Below are 23,248 nucleotides of genomic sequence, written 5' to 3'. Positions count from 1 at the left end.
CTGCTGCATGCTTTGAAGCAGCAGTAAAGGCATCCTGGAAAGTAGGTGTGTGAAGAAGAGCCAGATCTAGAGAAATGTGGAAAACTAGCCACTTTTTTTTTTTTTTTTTAAACAGACATGAAGGTTTCATGACGCTTGAGAATGGCTCCTCTAAGGGAGTAAACAATAAACCAAGCATCAAATGCTCAAGTTTCAGTTCCACCCAACCACCAAAATTTGTTGCTTGATTTTTGAGCAAATTACTTAAGAACTATGCTTCAAGATTTCCTACCTAAAGAAGGGCTGAATATAATACAGCTAATTAAATCATCGAACTTCATTTGGTTCCTTCCTAGAAAGAAAGAAAAATCCCAAACAGAAGAGCCGACTTCCAGCAAAACTGTTTGCCTTTTATTCATGTAAAATTATCCACCCTGGCATTCTTTGTATGCTAATTACCTCTGCTGCTTGCCCTCTACAAATTCTTTTAGCATGAATTTGTATTTTGTAATCGTTAGCCCTTTACAAATCAGCCAGTACATTCAACTAGAGATAAAGTAATAGCTTTCAAATTGAGTAGGAAATTAAAGCAGCATCAAGTTAAGCTAATGAGTTGTGGCTAAAGATTTTTTCCTTCTCAAGCAGAACCTCAAGATTAAGCATTTTTGTTTCTACCTCGAGATTCAGTTACTGGTAACAGTGTTATTCCCGACATTGACCACCACAACACTTTGCTAAGTAACGGAGAAGCATTCTGGGACAAAACAAGGTGGTTTTTAGGTTGCCAACATAATGTCATTCTAGCCTCCTTCAAACATCAACTTAAAAGTTGGATCTGTATTTATACACTGTGGATTGCTTAAAAGCACAGACTCACAATGCCCCAAGTTCTTTCCAAGATGAGCCTATAGTGGCAGTATTTTCTTGCTTCAAAGCCAATTCCAGTTATTTGCATACTGATCATTAAACTTAAACTTCACTGAAGTATCTCCCAGTTCTGTAATGCATGTAGGAAGTGCATTTTTTGCAGTTCCTTAGCTGAAGGCGTCCTGCCCTTTTAGATAAATATATTCTCTGCCCTTGAAAATTTGTATAAAGATCCCAAACTGGGTCACTTACCTGGGGAATGAAGAATTTCCCCCATAAATATATTTTTCAGTGCCCAAGGTGATGAATTTAGGAGTCTTGCTTACCTAGCTTTCCCTAGTTCCTTGGAACTTTCAGCGAGGTGGTCTCAAAACTTCCTTTCATAGCTGCTCCATTCTCTCTTTTCAACCATATACGTTGTAAGAGCAGGGGTGTGTGTGTGTGTGTGTGTGTGTGTGTATGAGGACAGGACCAAATAGCTGCATCCAAAGGCAGCAGTTTTTGGACTGTGATGTTGGACAGAACAATTGGTTGTAAGCTGCCCCGTTTTGAATTACAAATAGGTTAACAAGAGCCCTTGCTTGTGGCAGCACTGGGCTTCCAGACTGTCTTACACAGATGAACCTTTGTAGCCCAGCAGTTTTGCCCTGTGGGAAACAGAACTCAAAGTCAGCACCAAAACCTTCATGAAATCTTACTTCATTTTGGATGTTGTGCCTTTGACCAAAGAATAGAATGGAGATTAAAAATACTGATGCATATGAGTCATCACACACACACACTTCAGGAAAGCCATGCTGTCTCCTACGGCTCTAGCTTGGAACAGGTTTGAAGTACCTTGTGTGAATACTTGGAGGACTTACACACAGACACGCGTTTGGTTCTATCACCCAACCCCTTCATTTGTCGTTACGGAAGCTCTTCTGATCCGGCCAACAGAAAACTGATGATGTAGGAACAGAAACCAGAAGGGGCCCCTTTTCCAAGCAGCCTTACAGTCACAAGCCTGATGTGGTCATTCGTAAGCTGTATACAGCAGCTCCTCTCTCTGCCTCATCTCTGCTGGCACTCCAGCGTGTTAGCTGCAAGAACGATACAATTCCAAAGTCATACCAAATACCAGAAAACTACAAATAGAAACATTATACTTCACTATTAATTCACATAAAATTCACAGCCTAAACCCATCAGTTTGCATAACAGAACTGGGAGAATTCCCAACATTTCTACCTCTGTCCTAAGCTTGTTCTTTCTCCAAACTTGAGTAGTTGCATATTAAGAAAAGAGAAAAAAAAAAAAAAAAAGTATTAGCCAACTCATTTAATGAAACACTTGGGTAAATTAAAGTGAAGAAACACATTCACATTTTAATTTTGAATTTACTTACGTTTATCTGCTAGTACCCTAGCCTTAGAAAGCATGTTATGTTACATAAAACCCCCTAACATCAGCATCTTTTCCCTCAAAAACGTATAATTCTCCCTGTATTTGGGACGTTTAAAGGCTGTATTTTGTACTGTCATTAAAATAAAGGATCTTTGAGACAGACTTCCTGGGGGGAGAGGGGTGAGGTGGTGGTGAAAAAAAAAAGGAAAACCTGCAAGTTCTGGTTTGGTGGTGGAGTTTTTTGTGTATTTCTGTTGTTGTGAAAAAGAAAATTATCTGTTACGTATTTGGTCAGTTACCCCTCGTTGCAGAGGTGTCAGCGAGCGCTTGCTGTTGTTAACCTAGATAACTCCCTGTCTTTTCCAAAGAATGAGGCTTTCTGCAGGACCCAGAAGTTAGAAACCCCCTGCCTCCCCCCTTTATTATTTTTATGTTTAATGCAGTGAGAGATCAGCTTGTCTCCCCACCTCCTCCCAAGCTGCTTGTCTGAGTAAACTTGTGCTTCAAACTGCACCCATTTTGCTCAGCTCAGTACATTAAAAGTAGACAGGGTAAAAAGCAGCTTTAACTTTTTAATAAATTGAGAATCAGGGTTGAAAACAATTACGAAGCCAGTACTCGCAGCTGGAATTTTAGCCATCTCTGCAATACAGTAAAATACTCTAAAGCAGTCTACCTACCTACTAACTGAAACACATCCACTCACAGTATCTAAGCTAACTGGTCATGACCAGGATTAAAATAGGTTCACTCTTGCAATTTCTATCTTGTCAGTCACCAGAGAGATTTTTCAGCGTAACGGCTTCCAGCAGCAGAGGTTCAGAAAGCCCCTTTGCAGCCTACTTTATTTACCAAGACACTTCAAAGTTTGTCGTAAAACAGAACAACTTTTTCCCCGACGGATAAATTTTCAGAAGTATCAAGCTGAGGAAGAAGGGTACAGTTTTGGTTTTGGACTGCAAAAAGATGTTTGCTTGTAAATATTGTTACTATTATACAAACTCAACACATATTTTAGGGATAAGGATTTGTTCCTGTGTGAGATTTCCACTAGTGGTAATCCTTGGCCCTGACCCTGCTTCTTACAATTGTTAGGAATTTTACCATCTGCTTCCATGGAAGAAGTCTTTTGAGTGCCAGCATGGTTAGAAATACACGTAGCGTATTAGATACAGTTGGGGAGAGAAGAGAACTTACTCTCTTCCAGAACAGATGACATAAATTTAGAACTTACAATGACTTTATCTGTCTTAGACATTTGTATAGCACCAATCACCAACAGTATCATCACTAAGGCACTGGGCTGGTACTCAGCTGTCACGGGGTCTAGCTCCCGACCTGTGGTCAATTTCCTGGGTAATCATGTTTGTATTTTTTGTTTTTCCTGGTACATAAATTTTGACATTGGAAAATAGGATACAATACAAAACATCCTACATCATTTACAGGAATACTGCATCATGACTAATTACAAGGTGCTCAGATGCTGAAGTGATGGAACATTAGCATTTCTGTGCATAGATTTACTACCAAAAGAAAATTATCCTGCAGGTATCTATTATGTGCAACACACCGGAACAGAATGAGCTTCAGTTCCTCTGGAGTTAACGACACACTCTTAACTTAAAACCTGTCCTCAATGCCATGATTCAAAATAGTTTTTAGATAAATGAAGATAAGCCCCAAGGGCTCCTGTCCATGACAACTGATCCAGCATGCCTTCATCTGTTTTTGCATCAAAGTCTGCTCCCAGCAACTTACAGAGCTCCAGTTTCAGCCTCTGAGAGCAGGTTTTGATGCTTTCAGAGGCAGCTGAATCTTTTTTTAGTTTGTAGTGGATTTACCTCTCCACCTTATAAAAAAAAAAACCCAAACAACCCTTCAGGATTTATCACTATTCTACTGCGTCACACTGGCTGCTGAGTATGTGTACTGATGTACAAATTACTAAAAGTTCTTGGGTTGAAATAAGTTACTGCAAATGCACAGTGGCTGATTTTGAAACCACAACATCTCTACAATTTATTATTATTTTTACAAAATACCCAAAGTGATCAGACCATATTGTAGGTTACTGGCTTGCCAAAGGTTATGTTTTAAAATCAAAACCATTTCTGAGTTACAGAAGTGCCAAAAACAATCTTGAACCAGGTTTGTTTGTCGTTTTTGTTGTTTGCTTTTTTTTTTTCAACCAACCCCCATCCAACAAAACAGTTGTAGAACTTAAAACAGAAACAAGAGTTTGTGTTGGAAACTGTTTAAAAACCAACCCACCAAATCATGCTTGAGCAGAAGCCTTGTATGGCAAAGATTTAGCTTAGGGCAATTTAGTGCCAAGATATAGACCCGCTATGAGTTTACAATGGAAATACTGACACAACCTCAACTACAGTGATGCAAATGTGCCCTAAAACACTGTATTTGCTTTTATTAATAAAAGTGGTAGTGTTTACATTTGCAAGTATCTTACACTTCAGCATCACGATGAATACTGAGTAGAATGAGTTAAGTTTTGGCTGTAAAGGTCAGAAATTTCCAAACAGATTGAATGAGACAGAAGTGAACGTCCTCGATCATGAAAACAAGAAGTTCAAATAAATAAATAAAACAAAACTAGGAAATATGGGTAAGCATTAGGTTGGAATGGTTCAATTAACTGCAAATTATGGCCACTAAATTAGAGACAGAAGAAAACACAGTTACTTATTAAATAGCAAGCATTAAAGCTTTATGGTTTTGTATTTAAAAAAAAAAAAAAGCTGTTAAAAATAAGACTTGCATTTTACCAGGCCACCAAACTGCATGGACTAATAAAGAGACTAACAAAGGCAATACTGAGACATTAAGACACACACACACTCCATACTTGTGCAACTCAACCATATTCATAACAATTGCCTTTTTCCTCACTTTTTTTTAAAAAAAAGCATCTCCTAAACGTTTCTGTTCATATAAAGCTTTAGGTTTCTTAGACTGCTGCCCTCTTGTATAGCTCATTGTTATTATGTATCATTCTCATTATTAGAGGAAGAAGCTTTTTTTCTTTCCTCCTCTTAATGGAGGTGCTTTGTTTCTCTCAGATGAGAGATTACATTCCTCACACCGATACAGGTTTTCCCCATTTGTAAATTTGGTGTTTACACCAACTCCTCCTAGGCTTAAAAAGATAAGGGGTTGGCACTACATTAAAGATTTTGGCTCCTGTAACTAAAATTAAGGCTCACACTGAATTTCCTTTCCACTATGTGTATCCCATTTTTATCTAGTGGAAACACCAGCCCTTATCCTACAGGCACTGGATACATTCTGAAATTGCAGGGGGCTACTTTCAGTCTTCTACAGCTCTACCAAGTTCAGGTGGCAACTTTCTAAACCTGTGAACAGGAAAGATCATTTTAAAAAGATGAGTAGCAACCACAGCTGAAGTTTTTAGATGATTTAGTGTCTTGTGGCAGATGACTAGTAATTCTGAATTAAGAGAGATGGGACAGTAACTCCGTCACATCCCCACTCTTTATGTGAAAATGGACTAGGTGATTAATTTTCATTTAAAACTTTAGCCACAAAAGCAATGAAAACTCACAATTCAGAACAGTTGCAGTTCTTAGTATTAAAAAGGCATCTGATACCTGAAGCAAATCTAGCTGCACAGACATCACTGACCACACCCTAATTTTAACTTAAACTGGACCTCTTCCCAAAAAAGAAAGTCAATACAGTCTCTTGGGTGGAGGGAAGCTAGTGTGAAAGGCAAAGAGGCAAGTATTTTGGTGTTTGGTTTTTGTTTTGTTTTCCTTTTGAAGTCACTGCAGTAAGATCCAGATCGGTTTAGGGGTGTAAATGAAGGGGGAACAGGGTGTTTGAGTAATATAGGCTAACACTGTTCTAGATGTGTTATTACAGCTGTAATTTCTGACTCTGTACAAATTGTACATGTAGGTTTAGACACATGAAAAAGTAACACACTCACAGAGACATAAAACACCTAGGTATAAAATATAAAGCAGTGTAGTAGTTACTAAAATTACATGCTCTCTTATTGCTACAGTGATTTTTGCTCTTTTTTCTTTTTACTGTACCACATGTTGTTCTAAGCATATAATTTGCATAAATTATTCAAGTTTAAGAAAAATCCACACATCTTCACTTTAAGCTACTTATATAGTTAATATAAAACAAAAAGGTTCTAAAGTATCTCTTTATTAAAAGAGAAATAAAAATGTCATTTGAAACTGGAATTCAGTGGCCAAATCCAAGGGCAGTGCACACCTTGTCACTCTGGTAGTCGTATGCCCACGCAGCGTCAGTGGAGGTTGGTGGGGTATTTGGCCCAGTCTCGAGATGGTCACCAGACCTGCATGATGCCCTATGCGTCTGTTATTGTTCTGGTTTTGTCTTTAGCAAAAAGGACTATGAATGACCAAAGACTAACATTTATAATTTGTAGCAAAATTTGGTTTATGTAGAAACAAGCCATGTTTTGCATTTGGATAGAGATTTAAATGAATTAAAGCTAAAAATTAAAAAGCATGATGCTGCAACATCTGGTCACTTGTTGAAGACCTCACTTTTAAAGTGGTTAAGTTTGCACAATTTGTACTTTTTTCTTTTTTTTTTTCTTTTTTTTCTTTTTTTTTTTTTTTTACTAAACAGTATTTTTCCTTCTTTTATAAACCAGAAAAACTAAACTACAGATAAATTTTCCCTACCTTGAGCTAATGCTGCAGATAGGGTTGACAAAGCTGTACAGCGCAATCAAACATACTTACATCTTAGCTCATTGTACAGGTACAGCCATAATCAAGGCACAAAGATCTTCTACAAGTTATTTTCAATAAAGTTGTACAAAATAATACATTTTACAGTCTGTACAAGAATAATAATCCAGCAGTAAAATAAAAAATGAGGGGAGGGAGGAAAAAGAAGGGAAAGACTGTGAGGACTACAGTCCAGATAATGATTTTTATAGCAGACGGGATCATCAGTGGACAAACTGAAAACAGTGTGTGGTTAACTCTTTCTGCAATCACAGGCCATACGCAGTTCAATTCATAAATGTCCATGGTTGTCTTTAGACCACCAAGACTGGTTTTAAAAATACCCTTCTGAAAGGTAGCAGTTGGTTTTTGCACTGTCTAGGTCTGTTGTAGAATTGTCAGTATTTCCGTTCAAAGCCACATTACAGTCAGAGAACCAAACTCAAGTGTCTGTCTTCAAACTTGGTCTGTGACTTGGCACCTTCTTTAGTCTGATGCAGTGAATGATAGAAAGTGGAGATCACGGGTTATATGATTATGCCCACAACAGTGCTAAATTACCTAAAGTTTTCTCTCCCCAATTTTTGTTTTAAGTTTTAATTTTTTTTTTATCCCCAATTCTTTCAGGTGCTCCACATTCAGGGCTTTTAATTAATTAGGTTTTATTTCTTTTTTTTTTTTCTTTTTTGTTAATAACAGTGTTAGGGAATCCTCATGGAAATGGCCTTTTAAGTGTTAGGGGCCATCTCAAACTGTCCGAGGGGTACAGAAGCAAGCTTAGAAGTGCTGCTATTGTCCAGCAAGGAGAAAAAGTTGAGGGGTGCAAATCAATGGGAGATTCAAACAGTTCTCTTCCACCCTATGTGGGCGAGGGTGGGTTTTTTTCTTTTTTTAATAAGGAGTCCAAAACACAGAAAAAAGTGCTCTCCATCACAACAACTCATATTGGCGAAGGTGCATGCGCTGAATAATGTCCCGACAGTCATTGAAAACCCTCCGGATGTTCTCTGTATCCACTGCACATGTGAAGTGAGGATAGCAGTAGTGCCTTCCATCTCCACTTGCTGTGCTGATTCTCTGTTAAAAGGAAGAGAGTCACACTGGGTTAAAATAAAACTGACTGGGGAAAACCCCCCATGTTCTCAAAACTCAGATGAATGGTGGTTAAGATATGTACGTGTGAGTAGTGTTTCAAAAGGGTGTAAGTGGCAAAATGCCCACAACTTTTCACTCTCTCACCTAAAACATGACATTTAAAACGACCAGAATTATACAGTGAGAAGGTCACTGCATACTGGGGAATTTCAGAGTTGAACGAGAACTAAAGAAAGTGCTATTATTCATATCCAGCCATACAACTCCTAGTGAATGTGTCCATGAAGAAAGTGGGATTTTGCCTCCGTCATTCCCTGCTTTACACTTAGAGAAAGCCTCCCTCAAAACTTTATTCTGTTCCATTTTAAAATGAGTCCACAATTTGATTGCCATGCTCACCACTGCAAGTAATTGTAATAACATTCTAAAAAATTCTATGTCTATTACAGCTTCAGGTGACCAGTAATGGGAAAGATAATGACAAGAACATTAATATTTTGCAGATGATGCATCTTTTGATTAGTCTTTATCTTTAGAAATAATGCATGGAATAAAAATCTGGCCCCATTAATAACAGCAGGACTTCACTCATTCTATTTGAGGTTCCTTAATTTTCATAAATTCTTTTGCAATTTAATTATGTACTATGTCAAAACCCAAATATTCAAAGAGCAGCTAACAAATGGCAGTAAAGCTCTTAAACGTAATGGCATTTTATGCCATGTGGATGTTTAAATACAAAGAACAGAAAAAGTGACAGCGTTTTGCATCAGTAGAAGGTGCATAGGAACTTATACTTGAGAAGAATCACACAAGAAATACTGGAAGGAAGGAAATACTTACAAGAAATTCATCTCTAATAAAATACTTGGCCCTTGTAACTCTGGGATCCTCACCAGGCTCTGGTGTTGCTGATTAATAATAAAAGAAGTATCTCATTAAAACAGATGTTTTTTGGTGACAGTGCCTAAAAATCATAATTTGCTGTTTTCTGCTCACATATGATAGAAACATACCTTGCAAAAACTGACTAACAGATAAGACAAACCTTAATGTGTTATTTCCACCAGCAAGATTTCAGGACAACAAAGAACATGACAGGGGCCATAGTACCAGGCATTTGGCAAGTTAAGAGAAATGACCACAGATAGGACTAGGGGGAATCCAGAGGATGTATTTGTGACAAGCTGTACTGTGGTCTACATCAGCAAAGTAAGAGGATTCTGGCACGATGAAAATACTAATGTATTAAATGTATAAAACACAGGATTCTCTCATTATTAATACCTCATAATTCTCTCATTATTAATACCTCCAATTTAACATTGCACTGTAGCTGAAAGACAATGATGATCACGTCTGCTTAAGAGTTTTCAAGTCTTAGCTTAAACGATCAAAAACATTACAAATGTGATTAACAAGGGAACAATAAATTGCTAATAAAAATCTTACCATCATCTGGTGTAGTGTAGCGAGCAAATTCTGGAAAGTAGTCTTCAATTTTCGATTTCCCTGCCAAAACTTTCTCTGCTAGCAAATCTTGTTTATTCAGGAAAAGAATTACTGAAATGGTCCGTAGCCACCTGTAAAAAATTGAAACCAAATGCTCTGAGAAGGCACAGCTAGGATCATATGGCAAAAACAAACAGTCCAGTTCTGGAGACAAGAGTCACACAACACACTACAATAACTCTGAAAGGTTCCTTTTGTACCCGAATCCCAATGGTGCAATTCCAAGTGTATGGACCTTGAGTTCAGTTTGTGTGCTTCTAGTGTGGGCAATGGAAGTTGCCCACTTTCTACTGCTAATCTAAATGCATGAAATAGGTGAGTATATCCACTTTTTAACGCGCTACTCTATCACTGCTTTAATTACTTCAGCCTCAATATGGCAACTACCAATTTGTAACTCTCCAGAGTTTTCTTCAATGAGGTGAGTGTATTAGACGTTAACGTCTCGGGTAGGCACTTGTTAATGAAGACTAGCTCGGTCTGCTCCCTGAGAAGCGAGTAACACAGGCTACGCTGCTGCTCTGGGTTAACCCCCGTGGGCAGTGAAGCATCACACAGCTGCTTGCTCACTTCCCCCCTCAGTGGCAGAGGAACAGGAGAGGAGGAATAAAAGCAGGCAAACTTGGGGGTCAAGGTAGAGAAATATAAGTAATAATTAAGAGGTGAGGAATACGTGGAAGAGAGAAGAAAACAGAACAAAAGTGATGCAAGGCAATCACTCACCACCTCCTGTGGGCAGACAACACCCAGCAAGGTGGGTAACCCTCCTAAAGCCCCGCTTTCCCTTGTATTGCTGAGGATGACGTGACATGGTACTGAGTATCCATTTGGTTAGTTTGGGTCATCTGCCTGCTTGTGTCACCTCCCAACCTATGGTGCACCCCCAGTCTGTCCCCTGGGGGTACAGCGAGGGACAGAGAAGGCCCTGACGCTCTGCACACCCTGTTCAGCCGCAATGTCAGTGTGTTGCTGGTACCGCTTCACTCAAAATCTCACAACACGGCACCACAGGAGCTGCTATGGAGATTATCCCAGTGAGGTTCAGCACACAAATCTGGATGTTTACTAATCTGTGTGATATAAACAACGAAACTTCAATTCACAGACCTGTTGTTCCAGATACTCTTGAAGAGGTTTAGTGCTTCCTGCAGCCGATTGGTCTGATTGTCCTCTCGTATAACCATGTTGTAGCTACTGCTCGCCACCACAAATATGATAGCAGTCACATCTAAAGCAAGAAATACCCGTTAGTTAATACCAAATTGCAGAAGAAATACCCAGGAATCCTGAAGTTCACTAAAAAGCTGCCAGACTTTCAGCTTCATGAAGGGAACAGGCTGAAACGCTATGGCTGACAAGCTTTCAAAGCACCATAAATAAACAAGAAAGTGAAGAAACAATTACAGATAATAAAGGCAGGCCACAGAACAGAAGCTGACAGAATGACAGAAAATATAGAAAAGAAAGGAACAGAAGCAAGTAACTGGAGAAAGCTAAGAGGAGAATTCAAATGTGAAAGAAGATTTAAAAGGTGTAAAGAAATTTCAAAAGCAACTCTGAGCTACCAAGAACAGACAGGGAGGCCCTTGGGGGAAGGCCTCAGAGCAAACGGCCCTTTTGATCTGCGTGAATAGTAATAAAAATAGTAGATTGCTGTGAGTTCACGTTTAATCACTCTAGTCCTCCTACATCCACTGTACTGCTTAGAGGCCCCTAGCTCCTTCCTGGGAGATACTCCCAGGATCACAGAATCCAGAGCTCTGTGTGGCTGTGCTGCTCCAGACCTCTTACACTGACTTCCAGGCTCATCTGCCTCAGACATCAACAGCAGAAGAGATGAGTCAGATCATGAGGTAACAGGAAGAGGTAAAACCCAAACAAATCTGCTATTAATAGCACAGAAGAAAATATTGCACAGTAGTTCCACACATACATAAGTGTTCAGGTGATACTCTATCAGTAACCATAGCAAAATACAATGAATTCCAAGTTCCATTCTACTTTTAGCTATTCCATAGGATCTCATTACAACTTTTCTGCAAAAAGACAGACTTCTGCATAGCTTCATAAATATTTTGTCCAAACAAAGAAAAAGACAAGAAGGTCTGCACCAACTCTAGCTCAAAAGAAAACTTGTGTGGAGAAAGGTTTCATATCTAAGCAGAGTAAAACAAACAGAGACACAGAGTAAAACAAACAGCTGTCGCGAACGTACATGCAACACTTCAGGATACACACAAGACTACCTAATTTAAATTATATGGGAGTTAAGAACATAGTCACCTGTCCTAAACAGATGGGGACATCAGTGTTAAGACTCCAGGTCTCACAAAATTCCTGCAGACGTTTAGGGTCCTACCCGTGCCTAGGCTGGTGCTGTGTTAGCATCCTAAGGAATCCAGCTGACATACAGGTTACTTAAATGAGGGTGTTTGTTTATATGTTTTCAGTAAGGGCCTTCCCCTTAGAGCTGTTTTTTAAAACATTATATTAAAATGCATGGCTCCCTAGAAAAATGCAAGTTTATAAACTCCATCATAAACTTTTTCAACAAGGGCATTTTGGGGCTAGACTATACAATGCTGTAGTATATTATATACCGTATGTGACGCCATGTCTAACAAGACAGATGTTCCCTACAATCTCATAGAGCATTAATGGGTTGGTACTGATTCAGAAAGCACCACCCCTGACATAGCAATGTGGCTGCAATCATGTGCAAAAATATGATAATCTGATTTTGTGCATGTATTAATCAGTCTGTAATTGCATATTTTGTATAGGTACAAACAAGTGTAAACCTTCACCTGAAAGACAGAACACAGGGTGGAATTTAACACTCATAGCTGGCAAATAATGGACAAACCCATCACCAAAAAAACCTAACTGAATAAAGAAAGGGAAGCTGAAGAAAGTGGACAAGCCATATGAAGTTATCAAACTTGAATTCCTTTCCACCTACATTCTCCCTAAACATATTCTACGCAGTTACAGAAGTTTACATGTCAAGAAAAAAGAAAATCTTATCCTGTATGACTGTTCAGATAATTGCTTATCAAACTACATGGAAAAGATTGCTTTCACACAGGGAAAAAAATAAAGATAGGCCATTAAAGTTTTGCAGTGAACTACTTTATAAAACACACACGAGTTCTAATCATACCATTAAAACACTGGATCCATTTTCGGCGTTCATCTCGTTGCCCTCCAACATCAAACATACTAAGAAAAAAACACAAATTGAGTCAGAATACATTTTGTGTTTGGTTTTTTCCCCTCCCCCCCAAATGCAAACAGAAAACGGAAGAAATTTTAGGACTTCCATGTCACAGAAGCTAAAAGGAATTGAGGATTATAAGAAACTGAACAGGTAACAGTCCACCAACATATGCACGCACAGCTTTCATCACAAAATAGAATGATGTTTACTTTCACTAACACCTACACTTGAAGGTAAGAAATTCTGGTATATGTACACTGCACACCAATTTGAATTCCTTTTAAAATCAGGCTGTTAAATTAAAAAAATTGCTTTCTATTAAACATCAACTTGAGAAATACAAAATTCTCAATGACTCAATGTAGTCTAAATGACTATACGGTAGACTGTCCTCCAATTTACCCTGGTATTTGTCTTCATTGTATTAGAAAAAAAGAAGAAAGAAGAAAGAAAAAAAAAGGGGGGGGAAACTGGGGTAACGTGGGGGGAGAAAGCGGAGAACAGGAAAAAAAAAAAGGATACTTACTGGAAATTTACTTTATCCACCTGAAACTTGGTTTCAAAAATTCCTGATGTCAAAACTCTGCATCTGAGAAGATCCTAAAGCATAAAGGAAAAGTCATTGATTCAACAGAGATATGTCACATTTCTTGGTATACCCAGCAACAGAAATAAAACCTTTTTACCCTGCGCTGACAGTGTATGCTGTACTGCAAAACCAGGGAACAGAGCATTATGAAGCTGCATTTAAGGTTTTGATCTTGGAACACATGTGCACATATATGGGTGTGCTCAACTTCTAAAGTACATATATTTTCACACACAGGTTTTAAGTGCCAAGCTTGGAATAGGAAGAAACATTTACAGGCCACTTAAAGCAAACTCAAGTGTTCAGAACAGCACAGACTCATCCCTAGATATTAAATGATGCGTTCACAGATTTCGCTGGGATTGTGGCATACAGCAAGATCTTTAAACTACCACCAGATAACTCTCAACCCCAGAAGACAGATCTCTCCTCCAGCTGTTCAGTGCTTAGCTATTAAAAGAAGTGTGTCTAGATCTCAGAATTTTCCAATTTTTTCCTTCAAAGGACCAGGAGCTCAACCACTTAAATCTTACAAGGATTGGGCTTTTCAAAGATAAAATATGAAATTTCCTGTAGAGACAAAAATGATAATCAGAAGTTGTAAGCTATAAACAACTGAAATTTTTATAAGCACTGCAAAATCCTATTAAAAACAAACTGCTTTGGCTTTTGTTTACTGTGTACTGCAAAGCAGCGACAGCCATATACAGTGCCTAGTGGTTAATTGATCTAGAAGAACCTAATTTGCATAGGCTGCAGACTGACTACACAGTCCAAATATAACTAACTACAAAATACCACTTTGAATTCTACTAAAGATTTTATCATTTAGAACCTAAAGTTTTGGTGTTCTTCACAATGGGTCTAAATAGAAGCTAAATTGTAACATTCACAGTAGACCCTTAGCCTCCGATATAAAATCAATACTTGTTTTAAAGTTTCATATCTGAAAATTAATTGTTCCAAATTTCCCATATAACTTAATTTTTAATATTTTTTTCCTGAAAATAGAATTATTTCAGTGATAAGAAAGCCTCACTTATAAAAAAACCCTCCGATTTTTAAAAGGACAAAGGATTAATTTATTCCTGAACAATTTTAAAGGACACAAACGGTTCTGCCCTTATCAATACTGTCTATGAAAGTTTTGGGACATTAGTGGTTTTGAGTTATTTATCCTACAAAAGCATGCTAGATGCTTAATTGCATTATTTATGGGCAGAAAGTTAGGAATACACATGTGATTTTGGATTAGGAATTTGTTCCTAAAAAGATCTGCAGATTATCTATAACAAAATGAAAACTACGACTCCTACTCTGATAATAAAATATCCTAACAAGGCTGTTTTTATAAAATCTGGTTTGCAGTGGGAGCCAGTGGGGCTGAGAAGATACCAACCAACTGCATCGGAGAAAGAGCATGGTGCCTATTCAGCAAGGACAAAACATTGTACATTACTCACTCAAATGGGTATTTGAGTTTTAGTGTCACAGAAGCATGATGTAAGTCTTGAATCTAGGCAGATTTTAATTTCACAGTACATTTACATGCATAATCTCAATCCAAATGACAGAAGTAATTTTTACTGCAATACTAAGTATGTACAGTACACGGCAATACCAGTATTAGTGCCACAAATGGCTAAGAGAAAATTAGTAAGACAGTTATTCTCAAATACGGAGAGGGCAGATAAATTGCATAATTTCTTAATGAAACTTTCCTTACCTGGTCAGATGGTGTATACTCATTTTGTTTGACAATGTCAATCTTGTCTAGAAAACTGGGGAGAGGAAAGAAAGAGAGTAACTTTTCCTTCTCAAATTAGACAAGCTATCTAATGCTTCAGTAACTGACAGGTTCCCAGGTAAGATCTGCTATATTTTAATGGCCTCGGCTTCACAAAATACTGAATACACTTAAAATTGCTCAACATACGTGCGCGAGTGTTTCACCGTGCACTTCCCAGCAGCACCCAGCAGAGGGCCAGGGCCAGTTTTATCCATCAGGTCTGGTAACCCCATTCCAGCCCCCTCCCACACGACTGCCTCTGCTCACACACACAGAAGCCGTTTAATTTCCGTCATTTCTTCTTATACATTATACAATATAACCTGCTACCGCAAACAGTAAAGCAATGACTCAAATAAATTGGCTACATGTAATTTTCCTGAAAGATGAAATTTTTTTAAAAAAAAATTACCATTGCTGTAATTCTTTTAATAAATGAAATCCTTATTAAAACCCAATTTCATTACAAATTCACTTAAGGGAGAGGGAATAGTGATTTTTCTGTCACTTGTTGGTACCAGTTTCTCAGTTTACTTTCTGAAGTAGCAGCAGTAGTAAGTCAAATGGGTACAAGAAGATGTATTTTATTAAAATTCATTAAAAAGCGGACATCTTGGAGCCTTTAAAATGTTTTTACCAATTAACTGTAACCTCCTAATTGCCTTTCACTTCAACTCACAGAGCAAAAATCTCAAGGAACCATTTGTTAACTCTGTTTTATTGTGGTTCGTCTGTGAGATTCTGAGACGTAGCAAACCAGCAGCACCAGGATGGCGATTTTATGCTACTCGCACCCCCAGCCACACCGCCCGACACGGAGTACGCAGCAGGGCTACGCCACGCTCAGCCAACTCCCACCGCAGCGTGAGCAGGACATCTAGCAATGCTCCTACAGTTAACTTTACCTGTAACATTAACGATTGTAGTCTTAAAACCAATATACTTTGAAGTTCCTTTTAAATTCCTTTGCTTGAATTCTTTTCCTTACGAAGCAGAAATCACAAGAAAAGCTGAGTTTTCCCTCCCGATCCCTACACACAGGTAGGTACAGTGGAAGTGCATTAGCTGCGGCCACAGGCAGCAATTTCAGGGATGGGGGAAGGCAGCCATGTCCCAGGTTCAGAAATCGGAAACCAAACCCCCATGAAAACCAGCAAGGGTCTTAGCCCTCAGCTTCAGCCCCTGCTTCCCAGCTGACATTCTTAAAACACCTAATAAACAGCAGTGGATGAAGAAACAACAAATGTATATTTTAACAGCGGCTTCAGTGTAATGTCCTTTCCACCAGGAACTAGATGACCATCTTGTTTCAGAGACAAATTACAAGTAATTTTCATTTAGTCTGAATTACAGAATTTTAAAGAGATTAAAACATATCTTAGTAAACACACTCCTTAAAACAGGAGACAAAAGTGTGAAGATTTCCATCATGAAAAGCAACGTGGAGACAGATAGACAAGGGTAAAATTAATGACAAATTGTGTTCTGCAATTTGCAAGCTGGATTTTTTCCTCATCTCTTCCAGGCTGTAAGTAATTTTATTTTTTTAATCCAAAGGAAAAGAAGTAAAGCTCTTTGTTCAGCACACAGAGGATGTTAAATATGTACAACAATCACAAATTCCAACTAGTACGAGTGTTTCCACGGTATGTTCTCCCCTTAGACCACGGTTTCACAATTGTGGCAATTTCAGAAGTTGGAGGATACTTGAAAAATGTTCATAACAAAGAACATAACGTGTTCATAAAGATACAAAGGTGATTACTACAGTGACCCAGCCTCTCTGTCTCTCTGTACTGAATTTATCTAACCATAGCATTTTATGCAAGGTACCACGAGATTTCTGGGTTTGGTGGTTGCTTTTTTTTTCTTTTGTTTTTAAACACTCTGCTAATCAGCTTGATGGATTTTGAAAACTGACAATTAGAAAATAACAACAAGATACTGCTAAAACCTGGAACTGAAAGGACAAACCTCTTACTGTTGTTTATGCAGACTATTTTTAGGCCTATGATTTCCTTGAAAAACATCAGCCACATAGAAGCAGCAGTACTGTACTTGAGATGAATTCCAATAGAGATGTTCATGCCAGGTAAAACAAGTTCAAATGGAATAAACATTTCTTCTTCCCCCCCAAAACAAGTTCCAGCATTCAGTAACATCTGGTATTCGTAACAATACTCGTTCAAGAAGGAAGTCTTTCACTATGTGATAGTTACCCGAAAACCTACCCTGCAAAGCAATACATTAAATGAAGATTTCCTCCTGTGCATGTGCCTTTTCCTAAAAGTCTGCTCTAGCAACTATAGAAAGGGCTAAAGACATTAAAAACCAGTTCTATTTTTTGCTCAAACATACAGAAAGAGGATTATTCTTTCACTTGGTCAACTGAAAAATAAATGTGTCTGTAAGGAAGAAAGAGTAGCAGAAATATGATCGAATCCGATATACTTACAATAAGGAGCAGCAGCAGGAGTTCAGAGATCAACACATTATGTTCAGAGACTTTAAGTCAATGCTAGTCAAGACCAAATAATTCATCCCGTAAATTAAACTAATAATTAAGTCAGATGAAAACAAAGCCTAATTAAAAGTAAAAACAAATTCACCATCATTAATTTCTATTTTTAATTCTTGTTATGCTCTACCCAAAACACCAGTGAGGCCACTTTAGTACTACTTTGTGTGCTGAATTCACTGCTGTTATAGATTGTTCTAAGTCTACTGGAGATATGCCCATCTACTATGTCAGCAATGAATTTCACAGGGAGAAAGAAAAGTGACCTTGGTGAAATAATTCAAATAAAACTGTCAAACCACGAAACCAAATTTTATACTGCAAGTCTTGCACCAAGTTATGAAGTCAGGTTTTTTTTTCTTCTGTAAAATTTTCCCAGCAATTATATGGGAAAGCTGTTTTCCAGAAAGCAAATCATTCATTCGGCATTGCTGCCAATTCTCATTTAGGGCCAGATTCTGGACATGACTAAATAACAGAATCAGTTATTCCTCTGCAAGATACTGTCACTTAGTATAAGGCACTTTTGCCTGTGTTATAAAATATCGATGCTACTACGGCATATGTTAAAGTAATTTTTTTTTTTTTTTTTTTAAAAGGGAAGAAAAAGGAGACTTAAGGTCATTTTAGTCAGTAACACTGGAGAAGAAGCATCTCTAGGACAGCAGCGGCTGTGTCCTGAGATATTTTAATATTATTATAAATTTAAAACAATCAAATAAAAAATGCACTCTATTTTTGGGTCCCTTTCTTCAGCCTGGGGAAGGAAAAACACAGATCTTTGCAAAGAATGAAGTGTACTTAATTTTAAGAGTGCACTTAGGAGGCAGATTTCATATAGAGAGATACACAGAATCTTTCCTTAGCTCCTGCAGGTCAAAGTCAGTCAGTCATATACCTAATTCTTCCCAAATTTTTAACAAGCCTATTATGTCAAAACCATGTCCCAGTTTTCAGATCAAGATATATGCCAATTACTGAATTATTCTGGAGTTCTTTCATACAGACAGTGGTTGTTTTATCCCAATGTAGGGGGAATTTCCCCTAACAAACAATGCTTCTGCCAGACTAAGAATTGCAGCCTGCGCTCATTTTCCCCCACTGAAAAGGTATGTAACATGCGAAATCTTCCACATCAAGGAACAACGTAACTTCACCATTTCGGGAAGAACAGGGAGGGGGAAATCAGACTGCTTTTCCTTGAGCATTTCCTGATAGTCTTTTCAATAAACTGTAACTTGAAATTTTACACTCTGTGATCTGACGAAATTGTTGGCAGACAAGAGGGGGGTTTTGCTTTCTGAAGAAGAGCTTTTGTTTTCAGTCTAGAACAACACTGGTAAGGTCTCTTCAAATTGACAGCACACCTTTATTTGAAGAGCTTTATTTCCATCAGATTTTTGTCAAGTCATAACCTGAATTTGTATACAAAATGTCCCTGTTAATATGCCTTTTAAGACCTCATCTTTAGTGTCAGTAAGGCACTGCAAATCAAGAATTCAAAATTTCAGTCCCAACTAAATACAACATTTATTACTTTGAAACCTCAAGAGTAGTAGTGGAACTCCGTATTTGTGAAGTTTCTTGCCTCTGAAAGCCTCAAGGTGTTTTACAGACAGTAAATCAAGCAACTCCTGCCTGCCTCATTCAAGCTGCATTTCCTGCCTCCACCATCGCATCCCGAACTGCACACCTTACATTAACCCTACTTTAAAGGCAGGCACACGGGGAGTAAGTTAATTGTCTAGAGTCCCTTGGGTTAGTGGAAATGGAATTTTCACTTCCTGTGAGTCATATGTTTTTATCAAGATATTACTAAGAAATAATCAGATTATTACTAAGAACTATCAAGATTTTACTAAGAATTAGAGTTGTATTTACCATGTTCACCCCTAAAACAGTTTTTATAATTCAGGTTTCTATGATCGAAAATAAATTAATATTTGTTTACTGATCTTCCTTAAGACCAAACAGTGCAAATGCCCAGCGGATTTTTATTTATTTACCTATACCCTATCAGGGCTACAAAACTAATTCAGAGCTCCCTAAAGTAGTTTTAAGCTGAAATTTAATTCAACATTAATAGTGTCTATAAACAAGAGTGTATTTTTTATTTCTCAGAACAGATCATACTTCTGCTTTACTCCCTTTTTAAAGCTTGCCATCATCCTTTTAAGTTATTCAGGAACAGCTTTCTACAAGCCAAACAGTTAACTATTTGGTAAATTCTTTCTTTAGCTATATTGTCTATGCTGAAGCCAGAGTTACAGGATTAGCACAAAGATAAAGTACCCTCTTTAAGAAGGGACTTGAGCTGAGAAATATACGATGGATGTACCGCAAACTTTAACACAGTTTAAAAACATGTTAATACAGAAAAGTTTTCCCAACTCTGAAAAGCCCAGTCTGTCACAGTGTCAAACCCTGGGTTTCCCAAGCAGGCCAGCACACCCAGAGCAGCACTGGGCGGGGGGTTTACTCTCAGTTGCAAGCATGCATGTGCGCATCGGCGGTCCCCCAAGCCTGTCCCTTTCTGCTGTTCCTGGGAGGAAGCAGGATACTGGTAGGAGTAAATCCTATTCCTTAAACTGATGATAAAGATTTCTTTTACATTTCATCTGGATTATTTTGCAAGACAAGCAGAAAAGCAGGCAAAGTTACAGGAATGATGCAAATTAAATAAGCAAGTGTTCAATCTGCTGGTATTTATGGTATCCTGCAAACATGAGCAGTATATGAAACCAAACTTGGTAAGTTTTCCCTCAAAATTAAAATTGGAACATTAGTAGACTTGTTTGTTTTTGAAGATACACTGATACTTGCTATGATTTGCAAAGGTGGCGTTTTTACTGTTAAGGTGGTCACAGAAGACATGCCACAAACATGTTACTGGATGATTAAAAATATTCACAAAGGCACAGCTCTGCCCCCCCCCCCCCCCCCCCAACAACAACAAAACTAGGTAAGGAGAGAGAAGAAAAAATAAAAATCCATCAGATCCTCTGTGATTACTTTAACTACTTCACAAAGAAAATTAAGAAAAGGCACATAAGGACAGTACTGTAACAAGTATTATTGGTATAATTATGAGAGCACTATATTGCATACAAAAACATCTCATATGATGTTCCTGTAATGAAATTCTGCTTGTCAGTTCTCAGACATAAAGGACCCCATTCAAAACCACATTTATGTGGGAAATGAACTTCAAAAATGTAGTATAAGACTTAAACAGAAGTAAACCAAAAGACAACTCTTTAGAAAACTTTTCCAAGAAGCTGCAAATGACTTTTTTTATATTTCCAATTTCATGTCAAATCGTTATTATTAATTCTTTACTGAAGTAGAAAATCACACAAAAAAATTTAAAAACGGTCTGAAGCTCAGAATTTAATTATAGATAGTATTAATGCATACATGTCCCGGAAAAGTGATTTTGAGAGCGGCCCCAGCTGTAATTACAGAAGAGCCTCGCAGCATTCCAGCCACTTGGAGGCGAAGGGGCACCATGGGTCTAATTTTGAAGCAAATAATGAGAAAGCTGAAAAGTATGACTCCATATATTTGGAATCATCTTGTGGTAATCAAGGTTACAGTTCCTTATATGGTGTGGAGAACATGAAGCACACACAAAAAATAGAATATTAAAACTACAGGGTATAAAGAACTGCAACTATTGCAAAAACCCCAAAACATACCCCATCGACCAGCCAGCAAAGCCCCCGTACTTCTGTGCTGCCATGAAACACAAACCTTTGCCCTAAAAACAAGGCTGGTTACGCACCCAGCTTCCTAAACGGCGTAATTACAAAAGCGTAATCCGCCAGGAGGCATGAATGAATTTTAGACAAATCCAGCAGAAGGCAAGCCACCTATTCACAAAGTGCTCGCGAAAAAAGAAATGGGGAAAAGGCAGAAGAAACTAAAGACCTATTTAAAGAGGTTGTAGTTGTCTCTTCCCCCCCTGCCCCCCCCCCCCCCTCCTTTTTTTTTCTTTTTCTCTCTGCCTGTCTAAAGTTAGTCTGGCTTAGAGGATGCACTAACTTTCCCAATCAGTTTTACATTACAGCACAAGTCCAGAAATAGCTCCCAGCCGCCTTGGCCTCTAGCACGGTTGCCATGGCAATGGAACCACAGTGCTATAAATAGCTCATCAGCACCAAATCTTGTGAGACACATCTGGAATGGGGCCAGCCCAGCCCTGGCCTGACAAATAAAAATAGGCACAGGCAGTTTCAAAGGCTGGAAAGGTAGAATGCGGCTCAGCTTGTGCGGAGCGGCGGGCAGAGAAACAGTTTGGATTGCTTGTTAGCGTGAGATTTATTTGATAGGAGATTGGGAGAAGTATAAAAGTTACTTTATTGCATACTAAACAGTCAGTCTTTCTCTACGGTCTGTTCTTCTTTTCCCCTAGTCTGCAGCAAAACCATACGGCCTGAAGCTGTAACAATGCAGTCTTGTGCCCAGGAGACCATTAAAATAAGGGAAAACAGAAGAAAAGAGATCTTCAAAACTTCCCCCTCTAACTATTTCTGTACATTTTTGGCTCAAGTGAATTTAAGCGCTCCTGCGAGTCTGACAGGCATCCTGGATGGGCTCCTGCACGGGCTGGAGCATTCTGCTCCAGTTAAACCCATTCCCAGGCTGCCCCATGGCTCCACACGCCCAGTACAAGGTGGCTCCCTGAACCCCTCTGCCAGGCTGCAGCGCCGCTCTCCTCCTTGCCCTCACCAGGGACAAAGCTGGTGCTATGGGCTATGCTGAGGCTACACATGAGCCGTGCCCGCAGTGGTGGCAGGCGCCATTGGTAGTCGCGATGTAAGGCAGCCCGCTTCCCAGCAGCTCTGCTTGACGAAACTGCTTTTTGAGCACGCATTTTCTTTCACTCAGTGGGTGAGAAAATGTCGTATTTTTAGCACAGACTCTTTATCAACCCATTCAATTACATCCAAATTATCTGTGTGGGAACAGAATGTTATGTCAAAAATGTTATTCAGTATATTTGTCAATATTACCCAACAGGAGACATTTGTATAATCAGGAGATTCAATATTTTCTACAGCAGATGAAAGCAACAGTTCAGGAATCAGACTGAAGTTGTAAGACTTTGCTATTTCACAGACACTGGAAATAGTAGTCAGCATGATAAAACACAGCGAACACCACTCCCAAAATAGTAAATCTTAGTTGCTCTATCAAAAACCAATAGAGATTACAGATGGTAATCAAAAAAACTGCAACTATAATAAGCATTAAGCCACAGTAAAATATCTTCCGTATGCCATAAAGGCACTGCTCACACACTACACACAAACTGCACCATCAACCCACAGGATTCCTTTAGGTCCCTACATGGATATTTTCATTTCTAAAAATTGTACAGTAACTTCCATCCAGGCTTAAAGCTGTATGTAAACTTCCCTCCCCTTCTCCCTTCCTTTTACCACAGCCAGTTTGCTCATTTGAAATCTGAACAATGTAAGTTTCAGAAAACAGCAGTTTTCACAGAAGTATTCTGGAAAACCCACTTTATAAC

General features: G+C 38.5%; 1 protein-coding gene across 4 annotated transcripts in view; it reads right to left on the bottom strand.

Moving 5' to 3' along the window:
- Nucleotides 1–4,225: 4,225 nt before the first annotated feature.
- Nucleotides 4,226–23,248, bottom strand: part of GNAS (GNAS complex locus) — a 158,497-nt gene continuing 139,474 nt past the window's right edge. For all 4 annotated transcript variants that reach the window (XM_055721949.1, XM_055721950.1, XM_055721952.1 and 1 more), the window contains exons 6-12: nt 15,132–15,186; nt 13,343–13,416; nt 12,760–12,818; nt 10,704–10,824; nt 9,537–9,667; nt 8,928–8,995; nt 4,226–8,066 (exon numbers count right to left, since the gene is read on the bottom strand). In XM_055721949.1, the coding sequence (XP_055577924.1) occupies nt 7,920–8,066; nt 8,928–8,995; nt 9,537–9,667; nt 10,704–10,824; nt 12,760–12,818; nt 13,343–13,416; nt 15,132–15,186 (655 nt within the window). In that variant the 3' untranslated portion in view covers nt 4,226–7,919. The remainder of the gene's footprint in view (nt 8,067–8,927; nt 8,996–9,536; nt 9,668–10,703; nt 10,825–12,759; nt 12,819–13,342; nt 13,417–15,131; nt 15,187–23,248) is intronic.

The sequence above is a fragment of the Falco cherrug genome, chromosome 10 (assembly GCF_023634085.1).
Source record: "Falco cherrug isolate bFalChe1 chromosome 10, bFalChe1.pri, whole genome shotgun sequence".
Classification (NCBI taxonomy): domain Eukaryota; kingdom Metazoa; phylum Chordata; class Aves; order Falconiformes; family Falconidae; genus Falco; species Falco cherrug.
Note: the sequence above shows the minus strand (reverse complement) of the source record. Positions and strands in the feature narration are given on the sequence as shown.